Raw genomic sequence first — 14,186 nt, 5'->3', positions numbered from 1 at the left:
TGAAGTAAGACAAGCGGGGTTATTTGTTTTCTTTGATAAACTACAGTTATACGTAGGTTTTTTAAAAGCAGAGAGACCAAAAATGTTCATATAGTCTCACATTGGTCTATCTTATTTAGTACAAAGATATACGGACGTAGCTTGTGAAAACTAGGTTTTAGTAACTTCCATTCATTTTCCTCCTCCACTAAAAAAAAAAAAAAAGATTTATTTATTTATATTTGAGAGAGAGAGAGTGGAAGAGGGGCAGAGAGAGAGGGAAAGAGACAGACTCCCAAGGAGGGTTCACATAGTGCGAAGCCTCGACATGGGGCTCAAACCCAGAAACCGGGAGATCGTGACCTGAGCCGAACTCTTAACTAACTGAGCCACCCAGGCACCCTTCCCCCTCCATGTTAAAAAGACTTCATTTATTTCTTTTGTTTACAGGAAAACATAGTGACAGAAATCACTCTTAAAGCCTTGTACTGTTCAGAAAGCTAGGTCAGCATTAGCCATTTTCTCTCAAAGGCCCCTTTCTTTTTCCTATAAACTTTCAGGGNGTTATTTCCCCCCAACCCCTCTATTTTTTTCTTTTTTGAAAAAATGATGGTGAAATACACGTAACATCAAAACTTGTCTTCTTAACCATTAGACGTACAGTTCAGCAACATCAGGTGAATTCGCATGTTTGTGCTCCCATCAACCATACTGAACCCTTTTTGACCTCTTCCTATTCATTTCTCATGGAGGGCGATTCATTCCAACAGTCCTTTTCCAAGCATTCATTGAGAAGTAGCCCCGAGTCGCCCTCTGTGACTCAAGAGAGCTGGCCTTGAGTGGCAGCACACAAAGGGGATTAGGTCAAACACAAAGGATTTCTCAAAGGCTGTGGACCTTTGCAGTTACCCCCTCAAGTGAGGCCTGGGCATTGCGGTTAATGGCAAAAAAGACCTTGGGAGTGGAGGGGCGCCTTGATGGCTCATTCGGTTAAGTGTCGGAGTTGGCCTCAGGTCTTGGTCGTGTGGTCTGTGGGTTCGAGCCCCGCGTCGGGTTCTGCCCTGACAGCTCGGAGCCTGGACCCTGCTTCGGATTCTGTGTCTCCCTCTCTCTCTGCCCCTCCCCTGCTCGTACTCTGTCTCTCTCTCTCAAAACTAATAAACATTTAAAAATTTTTAAAAAAGAACCTTGTAAGTGGAATGAAGCATCCCATAAGCAGCTTCCTCGAGAGAAATTGCTCATCTCCTTGATAACTCAACTCTTGGAGGTTCTGCGCTTTCAGGGTAGAATGTGGTTGCCGAGGCGAGGTCAGAAAGCCTCTCCTTTTCCCTCCCCTCTTCTTGCTTTCTACCTCTTCCCTATTTCCCCCTCTGTACTCCCTACTCCCTGCCTTACCCCAGAGCACAAGCCCACTGTCCTGGCCAGAAGACTTAATCATCTGTCCTGAAGTTTCAGACTTTTGTAGAGTTGCCTTCTTTAACGGTTGAAACCTGAAACACCCTTGAACGTCCTGTAAATGGCGTCCCTGGTCCATTCTGGGTGCTTGCTGAAGAAAGGGAGTCCCATTACCCCATGAACACACTGACCTAGCCAGAAACCCTTAGCTGTCTTTGCCGTGTCCTGACAATTAATAGAATCAACGCTGTTATATAACCCTCTATTTTAATGTTTGTTCCATTTATTTATTTATTTAAAAATTTTTAATGTTTATTTATTTTTGAGAAACAGAGAGACCGAGTGTGAGCAGGGGAGGGGCAGAGAGAGAGGGAAACACAGAATCTGAAGCCGGCTCCAGGCTCCAGGCACAGAGCCCGACGCGGGGCTCGAACTCATGAGCTGTGAGCTCATGGCCTGAGCCGAAGTTGGACGTTCAATGGACGGAGCCACCCAGGCTCCCCTAATGTTTACTTATTTTTGAGAGAGACAGAGACAGAGCGTGAACAGGGGAGGGGGCAGAGAGAGGGGAAGACACAGAATCGGAAGCAGGCTCCAGGCCCTGAGCTGTCAGCACAGAGCCCGACGTGGGGCTCGAACACATGAACCGTGGGATCATGACCAGAGCCGAAGTCGGACACTTAACTGGCTGAGCCACCCACGCGCCCCCAGTGTTGATTATTGAATGTAATAAACACTATGATCCCAAAAGCTGTGGAGCTGAGTCCTTTCCTTTTAAAGGACTTTTCACAGGTCAGGTTTTTCAGAGATCGATTCCTGAACTAGTCATTTCCTTTCTTTTCTATATTGCTCGCGTAATTTGTCAGACTTCAGTGATACAGGGACCCTCAGGCTGAGATTTAATTTTCTGTGCCTGCTTAAGTGGCTGGTGTCCTCGTTTCCACAACCATATCCAGTAGGTGAATGTCTCTGCCGAGAACCTCAGGCTTCATAGGTGATGGGAAGAAATCCCCACTGGCCCATACTTGCTTCCCAGCAGGCAGTCACAGAAGTTGACCCTGGGGCACATATGTGGGCACAGTCGCTAATCTACATAATTATTTGGACCAAAGAAATCCTGAATGTCTGTGGCTTTTCCCAATCTGTAGACTTTATTTATTTGTTTTTTTAACCTTAAAAAAGATGTTTATTTTTGAGAGAGTGCGAACATGGGACAGGCAGAGAGAGAAGGAGACACCGAATCCGAAGCAGGCTCCGCGCTGTCAGCAGCAAGCTGGATGTGGGGCTCGAACTCACAGACTGTGAGCTCATGACCTGAGCCGAAGTCGGACCCTCAACCGACTGAGCCATCCAGGCGCCCCCAATTTGTAGATATTTTTTTTTAAATCCTCCCCTGATGTTCAGATGTGGGGGAGATTGTTCTAAGGATCTAATGGCTTCCGGTCCCCTCTCCTTACCACGTTTCCATCATTTGAGACATCACTACAGTAACCCCGTGCCCTACGGTAGCAGGGCTGCGTCTGCCCAGTCACTGGGATACACAGGGTGAATGCACTCAGTTAACCCTCAATCTGGCAAGAAGCTCCGCTTTGTCCTTGACCCTCTCAACCTGCTCTGACGTACTTTCTCTTTGTACTGCCCTGTTCCATGGGGCCGAGTCCCAGGCTTGAGACTCAACAGCAGAGCACTTGCAATTTTAGCTAGACCAACAAGTCATTTCATTTTCTTTCTCCTATTCGACTCGGGGTTGGGGATGACGCACGCTCTTATTCTGGAAACGCACACATGAGAATGTATTCCCGTTAGTATCCTTTGGAAAATTAAACCCTCTGGTTTTCAGAGCTCTTCTTTCTAGCCCATGTTCACCCGTGTGCCCTTAGGCCCCTGACAGCGCCAGCCAGAATAGCAAGAAAACATGCCAAAAGTACTTTGCAAAAGAAGGGCTTTCTTGTTCAGATACATTTTGGAAATGCTCCGCGTTCTATCCCTATCTTTGAGGGGCAAGATGTCCGTTAGCAAGTTAGGGGTCCTGTAAGGCCTGGCAGAAAATAAAAATTAAACATAGAAAAGCTGTTTATCTCTAAGCCAGCGTTTCCCCAGATCCTTGACCATGGGACCCATTTTCATATAGAACCCGTAAAGAGCATGAGAAATACTCACATAGGAAATGGTCTTAGAGAGTTCCATCTTTTTCTCTTCCTTTCAACACCTTACACATACAGAGTTCTAGGAAATTTGATGGTAATATTGGTGATGGCAATTTTTTAAAACATTTTTTAATGTTTTTATTCATTTTTGAGAGATAGAGCATGAGCAAGGGAGGGGCAGAGAGAGAGGGAGACACAGAATCCAAAGCTGGCTCCAGGCTCCGAGCTGTCAGCAAGGAGCCCGACGTGGGACTTGAACTCATGAATTGTGCGATCATGACCTGAGTCAAAGTCAGACACTTAACCAGCTGAGCCACCCAGGCACCCCTGGTTATGGCTATTTTAGAAAAGATATGTACACGGCATTGACCATAAAAAATGCTAAATTGGTATTTATTAGAAGATCTTGTCTGAAGAAAGAGGGGCGCCTGGATGGCTCAGTTGGTAGAGCAAGTGACTCTTGATCTCCAGGTTGTGAGTTCAAGCCCCACGTTGGGTGTAGAGATTACTTACATAAACGCATGAATTGTATTTCCCCCTTTTATAGCCCTTCCTTTAACGAGCGTTTCTCAGAACCTTGGAATGTACAGGGAGTGTAGGAGCTATAAACATGTGTGAGGCCCAGTCTTTCTAAGGTGTGTTGAAATTCGTTGGGAAAGTTCTTATATAAATCAGTTTAACGCGCTGTAGAAAATGGCAAGGTGCCATGGGCAGCAAACACAGGGCCCCGGCCACCAGAGGAAGCTGAAGTGGTTTCTGACTTCAGCAGCTACATGGAATCTTTGGGACCACATTTCTCGCAGATCGGTGTTTACTCATCCCTACAACCTCCCCATCTAGAAAGCATCTTAGGCTCCTGAGAGGGTCCGGCTCAGTGGCACTGCAGATCCAGTTTTCCTGGAGACTGAGGCACAGAGGGGAGGGACAGGGGAGTCTAGACCAAGATCATGGGGTCATGAACTCTAGTGACAGGCACCAGCTGAGATTAAACAAATTATACACGTACACGCACATACATATATACCCACATATATGCAACAGATCTAATATATATGTAATGTGGACTTCTGAGNAGCCCGACGTGGGGCTTGAACCCACAAACTGTGAGATCATGACCTGAGCCGAAGTCGGACACTTAACCGACTAAGCCACTCAGGCACCCCAGTTTTAAATAAAGTTTAATGAAAAGAAGGATTCAAAAGAAATGGTTTATTGGGCGCCTGGGTGGCTCAGTTAATTATGTGTCTGGCTCTTGATTTCGGCTGAGGTCATGATCTCATTGTTCATGAGTTTGAGCCTTACATTGGGGTCCATGCTAACACTGCCTGCTTGGAAATCTATTTCTCCCTCTCTCTGCCCCTCCCTCACTTGTGCGCACGTGCATCCTCGCTCTATCTGTCAAATAAATCAACTTAAAAAAAAAAGAAGAAGAAGAAGAACCCGAAGATCACATTGTAGAAAGCTCGTGATGCATTTTGACCTATGGTATAATAAGAACAAATCAAGGGGGGGAACCAATCTTCTTAAGGCCTGGCCAAGAGTAATCATATACCTGAGAGCTGATAGAGTCTGGAGCCAGTGTGATGGATTCAGAGCAGACAGAAGTGATTTGTTAGTTTTCATCCTTGTGGCTTTGTTATCTTTTAACCTGTTCCTTCAGATCCACTCTCCACCCTTCTCTGCCCTACTCTCCATCCAGGAAAGCTGACCTATAAGCATAGAATCAGCTGGACTCCCTTGCCCAATGGCTTTGGGTTGGTTTGAAACATTGCACACTGATTAGGAGGGTACACCTGCAATACTTACGTTCTGCCCCATCCACATGGTGTACCACAGTCTAGCTCTGTCCCTCAGCTGTGACCTACCTTTAGCAGAAATACATAGGAAAGAAAATTCTGGGCAATCCAGTTCAGCTTGGACAAGTCAACACATTACAAAGCCACCGCACCCTCTCCTTCCATTGTTGCTTGCTCAGTGGGCCCACGTCACAAAGTGGCCATGGCAGCAAGGATGGAGATGGTGTGAGGGCTGAACACTGTGACCATCCATTCGCCAAGCCTGCTTGGACTTTGGCTGTCATCAGTCATTCAGGAAATGCAAGTCAAAACTAGTTTGAGATACCACTTTGCGCCCACCAGGATGGCTCGAACTGAAAGGACAGTACGTGGTGTTGGTGAAGAAATGGAGCTATTGGAATGTGTCAGTTACATGTGGGGATGTAAAGAGGTGCTGGGGTTGTGCAAAATAGTTTGGCTGTTCTTCAGAATGGGGTTGGGGGAGAAGGCCGAGTGACTGTTAATGACGAAGGGTTTCTTCTTAGGGGGACAGAAATGTTCTCAAATCAGATGTGGTGATGGATGCACAACTTGGTGAATCTGCCAGAACCCGTTGAATTGTACGCTTGCAGTGGGTGGATGATTGAGTACGTGAATTATGTCTTAATAAAGTCGCTCCGGAAAAACAGCCACTCATCCTCACAGTGTAACCTTTTCTTCTTTTTTCTAACTGCCTGTTTCTCCTGAGTTCACGGCCTTTGGGGAAGAGGAAAACAAATTTTTTAAAGGCTCTGTCAATTGGCTTTACTTACCCAAGAGCCTACTAATACAACACAGTACTGTCATCCTATTTAATGAGTCTCTCTCTTTTTTTTTTTTTTAATTTTTAATGCTCATTTTTTTCTGAGAGACAGAGAGAGACAGAGCATGAACAGGGGAGGAGCAGAGAGAGAAGGAGACAACAGAATTGGAAGCAGGCTCCAGGCTCTGAGCTGTCAGCACAGAGCCCAGTGCAGGGCTCGAACTCATGGACCACGAGATCATGACTTGAGCCAAAGTTGGACCCTTAACCAACTGAGCCACCCAGGTGCCCCTTAAGGGGTCTCTTTTTAGAGGATTTCTTCTTTCTTTTTCTTTTTTTTAAGATTTTATTTTTAAGTGACTCAGCACCCAACGTGGGGCTCGAACTCACAACACCAAGATCAAGAGTCACACACTCCACCCCCCTAGATGATGTCTTTTTGTTTCTTTGTTTAAGTTTATGTATTTATTTTGAGAGAGACAGAGCGTGCTCAAGGAGGAGAAAAGAGACAGGAGAGAGAGAATCCCAAGCAGGCTGTAATGTCCGCCCAGAGCCCGACGTGCGTCTCGAACCCACGAACTGTGTGAGACCATGACCCGAGCCAAAACCAAGAGTCAGATGCTTAACCGACTGAGCCACCCTGGGTGCCTCTGATTTCTTTATTTGAAGCATTACTATGTACGGTAGAAAACAAACCAAAAGCATTCTCTTATAGGCTTGTCGCCAAGCAGTGGGTCTGGAAGGGTGCCAGGGAATTCATATGGGTTGGGCCGACTTGTTCCTAAACCATTCTAGAACATATCTGTTTATTTTCAAGATGATGATTTAAAAAATATTTGCCAGCCTTCCTCGGTGGCCTGTGATACTCTTTAATAACACCCACTTCCTTTTGTTTAACTAAAATAATAAAAGTCCAGAGAGATGAAACTTTCCCAGCAAGGCTGCTGGTCAGTAAATATTACTTGCTTACTCTGCACTTGCTTTGTCTTCCAGGACCAACGATAAAGAATGATGTGGGAGCCCTGAACTGCCATCTCCTGGCAATAGTCTCTTGTTATTATGAACATTAAGGATGTAGATTAAGGATGTGGTTTCTCAAAGGGACTTAAGTATTTGGGGCATGGTTCCAAGGACATTGTGTTCTTCTGGACCTCAACCACGGCTTCTGTGTATAAAGACACTGCTGTAGAGATTAAAGGCCACTCTGGAAGGGTGGGAAGGTTTCAGAGTATAGGCACAACATGAACTTGACCTTTACTCGAGATTTTTTTTTCTGTTATTTTTAAGGAGCAGCAGCCGTTTGGAAGTATGGCAGAAGGGCTGCCATGTTGGTGAGAAAACCGTACAATCCCATTTGAGAGAGTGAGAAGGTCTGGTTTGTGGGCCACTCTCACTCCATCAAGAGACAGCTCTGGGACGTGCACTACTTTAGAGATTCACACATGTAGAAAGTTGTGTCAAGTCTAGAAGCAGGCCATGGAGGCAGTAAGCCTTCTGGGGGTTTCTGACAGAGGTAGAGGTTACATGTAGGTGCCTGTTCCCATATACATGCATTTCTTGAGCGGATTGTGGTTTCCTGTGGTATAAGAGCAGAGAGGACTCCTGGGGGGCTCAGACGGTTGAGCGTCCGACGTCAGCTTGGGTCATGACCTCACGGTTCGTGGGTTCGAGCCCCGCATTGGGCTCTGTGCTGACAGCTCGGAGCCTGGAGCCTGCTTCAGATTCTGTGTCTCCCTCTGTCTCCGCCCCTCCCCTGCTCATGTTCTGATTCTCTTTCAAAATAAATAAACATTAAAAAAATGTTTTAAAAGAGCAGAGAAGCCAGATACGAAGGGTGAAGCTAATTTATGAAAAAATCCGTTCATCAACATGGTACCTCTGTCAACAGAATGGAAATTAATGTCGTGGTGGCACTTGATGATCTTCTTTTACAATATTGCATGGCTCCCATTTCTAAAAAGATTTCCAGGCTAGACTTTTCCGTCTAGTCTTCTTGAATTCTTTCTTTTTTTTTAACTTCATTTATTTTGAGAGAGAGAAAGCACAGGTAGGGGAGGGGCAGAGAGAAGGAGAGACAGAATCTCAAGCAGGCTCAGAGCCATCAGCACAGTCTGATGTGGGGCTTGAACTCCCGAACCATAAGATCATGGCCTGAGCCGAGATCACACAAATCAGAAGCTTAGCTGACTGTGCCACCGAGGCGCCCCCATTGAACTGTCTTTATGATACTTTTCTTAATGTCCCCAGATGATTGAGCGTGTTTGTATTTATTATAAAAAAAAAAAACATTTTTTTCAAAGGACAGATCAGTTTCATATGAGACTCTTGCTTGAGTAAAAACACGTTTTACCAAGAAAAATGTAGTTTTCCTGATCTGAAGGGAAGAATTGTAACAAGAACCAGTTGTTCTGAAGGCTCCCTGTGACCTGTTAAGCCAAGTCTGCCTCCTCTCCGCAGCTGGCTTTGTGTTCTGAGTAAAACGCCTGCCCATTTTCCTCCACACATACTTCAGCGTTCTCCACGGTTGACTCTCTTCCCTCAACGGCCAGCTAATCCTCCCGAGCTGCTTCATCTCCCTCTATACTCCTTAGAAACACAAAAGATGTGTGTGGAAGATTCTAAGCTTTCACATTTCCCAGGTTCTCTTTCATTTACATGGGAAGGTTAAGTTGTTCCTAAAACAAACCTACCTCCATGTTCTATCAACCAGGTACAAGGCCAGAAAAGGTATGAGCAAAAGTGTTTGGGAACAAGAAATCTCCGCTCTACTATTTTCTAGCAAATATCCCTGGGCGTTACTTTCTTCATTTATAAAATGGAAATAGTGGGGCGCCTGGGTGGCTCAGTTGGTTGAGCGTCTGACTTCGGCTCGGGTCACAATTTCACAGTTCATGGGTTCGAGCCCCACGTCGGGCTCTGTGCCAACAGCTCAGAACCTGGAGCCTGCTTTGGATTCTGTGTGTCCCTCTCTCTGCCCCTCCCCTGCTCATGCTCCATCTCTGTGTCTCAATAATAAATAAATGTTAAGCAAAAAAGTTTTTTTTAATTAAAATGGAAATATTAACAGCGCTTGCCTCCACGAGGGGTTGGAGCGAGATAATGCATATGAAGAGCTTAGCCAGGACCTGGCATGGAGAGAGATCTCAATAAATGTTAGTAATAATGGTGGTGATCGTGGTGGTGGTGATGATAAAACTTTGGAGTCTCAGAAAGTTGTATTGCCGCATAACAACATCGCGTTTTTCTGATAAGAAATCAGATCACATAATCTGCCAAGGTTATTTGAATTTGCTACTGTGGCAGGCAAAATTAGTTGTCACTTAATGGCTGCCATGTTTTGTTACTACGTTAAAGCGTGTGTGTGTGTGTGTGCGTGCGCGCGCGCGCGCATGCATGCGTGCATGTATGCAAATGCTGTTTGGTCTTGCATCCCTTCCCCAATGGGCAAGAGTTTTGCTTTAGCTACCCCCCACCTTTTGAAATCCAAAACAGTTATGGGGCTCCTGGGGGGGCTCAGTCGATTAAGCATCTGACTCTTGGTTTCAGCTCAGGTCATGATCTCGTGGTTTCGTGAGTTCAGGCTCTGTGTCGGGCTCTGCGCTCGGAGCCTGGAGCCTGCTTGGGATTCTCTGTCTCCCTCTCTGCCCCTCCCTCACTTGCACTGTGTCTGTCCCTCTCTAAATAAATAAATAAACATAAAAATTTAAAAAAAATTTTAATGTTTTATTTATTTCTGAGAGAGAGAGAGAGAGAGAGAGAGAGCGTGAACAGGGGAGGGTCAGAGAAAGAGGGAGACACAGAATCTGAAGACAGGCTCCAGGCTCTGAGCTAGCTGTCAGCATNACACACTAGGCTTTCTGCAAATATCGAGTATGTTTTTATTCGATAAAAAAGTGAAAATCCCACAAGAAATACTATAGTATTAGTAGACGACATTTTGCTCTTCGGGATGTTTTTATTTTTAAAGGAGTGAGACCTTAGAAGATACCTGGACCTGGTCCCTTTTCTCCAAGGATTCACTCTTGCCTTGTGCTTGTGTTTGCACATCCCAGGGCTTGTCGCGCCGTTGAGATGCAGCAGATGGTGGCTCATCATTAGCCGTCCGTGGGTTAGGGGTCTCGGTACCAAGCGGTAGAAAGCAGTTCAGGCCAACAAGAGTGGAGTTGGTGAAAGGCTGTCAGAGGGCCCACAGAATCCAGGGGAGGCCACAGGGCCACACTCGGGAATAGGTCCTGGGAGCCCTGGCAAGTCAGAGGCAGGAACCACAGGAAAGAAGAACCCATAGTCAGCTTTCTTCTGTTGTTGGGCGACTCGTTCCAGGGTCGGAGAGTAGGGGATCGGCCCGGCTCAACCTGGCTGCACCAGGAGCCAAAGCCAGTGCAGAAAGGATCTGGCCCACCGCCTGCTATGCTGGGACATGATACCCAATTCCATCCTCCCTACACATCTATCCACGGAGGAGGAGCAACAGTTCCCCAAAAAGAGACCAGGATAATACTTGGAAAGACGTGTGGACGCTGGGCGAGCAAGAAATGTCAAATGCCCATTGGTGTCCCTGGTTCTCATAGTTTGACTCTTGATTTCAGGCATGGTCACTGGCCTAGCCAGTCTCTTAATTGCGCCTGTGCGAGCCCTAAAACACAGTCTCGGGTATTCTGCTTTGTGGTTCCAGTCCTCTGTGTGGTCCGAGGACAATCTTCCGTGTCCTCAACCTTTCCTCATCTGAGTGGGAACATTGTTCCAAAGAGCTTAGATAGAAACTCAGGACATTGTGGCATTGGCATTAGACATTAGGATGAGCTACCTTTCTTTCTTTTTCTTTTAATGTTTATTTCTGAGAGAGAGAGAGATAGTGTGAGCAAGGGAGTGGCAGAGAGAGAGGGAGACACAGAATCGGAAGCAGGCTCCAAGCTCTGAGCTGTCAGCACAGAGCCCGACGCGGGGCTCGAACTTGTGAACTGCAAGATCATGACCCGAGCCAAAGTCAGACACCCAACCGACTGAGCCACCCAGGCGCCCCCGGATGCGCCACCCTTCTTTATTTTCTCTGTATAAGCAGAAATAAGTTCACAGGTGTGATTCCTTGTAAATTAGAAACCGGCAGCATGACACGAGGGAAATCCAGCTAATCTAGTTGAAATTTCGGGCCTGTGTAGACAAAATGTTATTTACTTTCCATCAAAGGTGACACTTTTGCAACAGTAGGGGATACCGTCAGTTTGAAAATGGTGCTCGCGTTGGCTTGGTTTTGTCTTTTAGAATGCCATCCTGATTTAAGGTATTATCCTTTGCCTTTGTCTTGCAGGGGAAAACGTACCCATTTCGGGGTGCCTTTCCTCCGGTGTGGAATCCTGTCGCATATCTGGATTACAACAATCTGTGGCGGACCCTGGATAACATGGGGATGGAGGTAAAGCGTGTGTGTCTGGCTTACCTATAACCTGTTACTAAAGTAACAATAGCAGCTATTTAATAGCCTTCCGACAGCACAGGGGACATTGCTCTGGACATTCATGCATCTCATTCCCAGGGCACCCAGCTCCTCTGTTTCCACTTGTAAGGCAAGTGAGTGCCCGGGGGGTTATTCTGACTTCCCCCACGCCACACGGCAAGGGAACCGGGATTCAAACCGACATCTCTGATCGGAATGCCTGTGTGCTTCCGGCTCTATGCTACGTATCCTGCTCCCGGTTGTCTTTCTCATGTGTGAGGCCACTTTGTTCTTTAAATTTTTTTATTTCTAAGAGAGAGAGAGAGAGACAGCGTGAGCAGGGGAGGGTCAGAGAGAGAGGGAGACACAGAATCTGAAACAGGCTCCAGGCTCTGAGCTAGCTGTCAGCACAGAGCCCGGTGCGGGGCTCGAACCCACGAACCGTGAGCTCATGATCTGTGCCAAAGTTGGACACTTAACCGACGGAGCCGCCCAGGCGCCTCATGGCCACTTCAGATAGTAAAGGAAAGAGGGATTTGTTCCCCCACAGCATTTTTACCTTGTCCCAGGCTCTCATACTTAAATTGAGGACTTCATGATAATGATGATCAGTATCATCATGATTCCATATTAATTTATGTATACATTTATATGTAATTTCCCCCCTTTTTGCTTTATTATTATCATCATTATTATTCTGGCAACAGCATTAAAACAAAGAATCCACAGACCTATCCATCCCAACCCCACCACTATCTATAGGAGAATTCTACGCCAATCACTCATTCCGACATAGACACAGAGGCTGGATCAAAGGGGTGCTCATCACAGCCTCTTAGCGAAGCGTGGGCCGTGTGTAACCAGCCCACCCTTCTTCCTTGCAGATTCCAGCCGATGCACCGTGGGATGCTCCACACGCTGAGGAATGGGACAAGATGACCATGAAAGATCTCATCGATGAAATCTGCTGGACCAAGTAATCCCTGACTATTTAAAATGGACTTTTTATCTTTTCTTTGGATCATTTCTGTCTGATCTTGCACTACAGTGTTTTTCGTAACAAGCGGTAGGCAAAAAGTTAAGAGCAAACCTAATGATCTTTCAGGTAGCAGCAACTTGGGGGACCATCAGACACTTCTGAGTGGGTATGAACATAAAACAAACCTAAAATAATAGAAAAGAGGAGGCGAATGATGTAGACTGGTTTTTTGTTTGTTTGTTTCTTGGTTTTGTTTTTTTTTTTTTAACTTTTTTAATGTTTTATTTATTTCTGAGAGAGAGAGAGACAGCATGAGCAGGGGAGGGTCAGAGAGAGAGGGAGACACAGAATCTGAAACAGGCTCCAGGCTCTGAGCTGACTATCAGCACAAAGCCCGAGGTGGGGCTCGAACCCATGAACTGTGAGATCATGATCTGAGCTGAAGTCGGACGCTTAACCGACTGAGCCACCCAAGGTGCCCCTTGTTTCTTGTTTTGTTTTGTTTTTTTTAATTTTTTAGAGTTTATTTATTTTTGAGAGAGAAAGAGAAAGAATGAGAGAGAGAGAGAGAGAGCATGAGCTGGGGAGGAGCAGAGAAAGAGGGAGACACAGAATCCAAAGCAGGCTCCAGGCTCTGAGCTGTCAGCACAGAGCCTGACGTGGGGCTCGAACCCACAAACTGCGAGATCATGACCTGAGCTGATGTCAGATGCTTAACCGACTGAGCCACCCGGGCCCCCCTGTGTTTTTTTGTTTATATTTTTGTTTTTTGTTTTTTAATGAAAGGACTGTGTGATTTGCAATAGAGCAAGTAATTGTGTACTCAAATTCTATAGTGGTCAGCTACAGAAAGAGGTATAGAAAAATAGGAAACCGAAGGAAAGCTAGTCTGTGTTAAAAAAAGAAATTGTATAATGTTTTAATCGAGAACCTGTGTAATTAGTTGAGTTACTTACAGATCATTTAGTCAGCTTTCTGGGGCTGCTATGTGAAGGCACTATACCAGCGGTGAGGAATGGTGGAGAATTTGTTAGGCACGGCCCCTAAACTCACGGAAGTAATATTTTTCTCACAGGAGAGACTCACATTATACACATAATTTCATAAAGTTATGTGAGCAACTAACAGGGAACTTGACCTGAGAGTAAGGGAGAGATTCCCAGATGCGGCAGTCGTTAAACATAAGCCAAGGACTTAGTGTGTCAACTAAAAATGAGTCACAGTGGATGAGAGGAGACAGGAAAAGGGTGGATAGTGTGAGGGACAAGGTATCTTCCCGGAATGCCACATAGAGGTTGGGGGAGAGAGAGGAGAAATGGATGGTGTGGGAGGAAGACTCTTCCAGAAATGAGCCATAGTACTGGGGGATAGACAGGAAGTGGGGAATGATGTAGGAATATGGTATCAACAAGGGATGTGTCACAGTGAATGGGGGGAGAGCCGGTGGATGGATGGATGGTGTGGGGATGGCATGTTCCAGGAATGCACTATAACAGATGGGGAGAGTAGGAAGAGTGGATGGTGTGGGGGAATGGTATCTTCAAGGAATGAGCCGCAGTGGAAGGAGGGAGAAATGAAAGGTGGACGGTATATGCAGATGGTATCCTCCATGAATGAGCCACAGTGTGTGCTGATAGAAAGGCTGGATGGTGGCGGGGAGGGGAGGGGGGGTAGCATC

General features: G+C 46.1%; 1 protein-coding gene across 1 annotated transcript in view; it reads left to right on the top strand.

Annotated features, from left to right (window-relative positions):
- The window catches only part of MAOA (monoamine oxidase A), a 68,049-nt gene that overhangs the window by 32,412 nt on the left and 21,451 nt on the right, over positions 1-14,186 (top strand). Inside the window, exons 4-5 of the mRNA XM_077768528.1 lie at positions 11,404-11,508; positions 12,414-12,505. Coding sequence (XP_077624654.1) covers positions 11,404-11,508; positions 12,414-12,505 — 197 coding nt within the window. The remainder of the gene's footprint in view (positions 1-11,403; positions 11,509-12,413; positions 12,506-14,186) is intronic.

This window comes from Crocuta crocuta, unplaced genomic scaffold, assembly GCF_008692635.1.
Source record: "Crocuta crocuta isolate KB4526 unplaced genomic scaffold, BGI_CrCroc_1.0 scaffold467, whole genome shotgun sequence".
In the NCBI taxonomy this organism is placed as follows: Eukaryota; Metazoa; Chordata; class Mammalia; order Carnivora; family Hyaenidae; genus Crocuta; species Crocuta crocuta.
The sequence above is the reverse complement of the archived record's forward strand: the minus strand, read 5'-3'. Positions and strand labels throughout refer to the sequence as shown.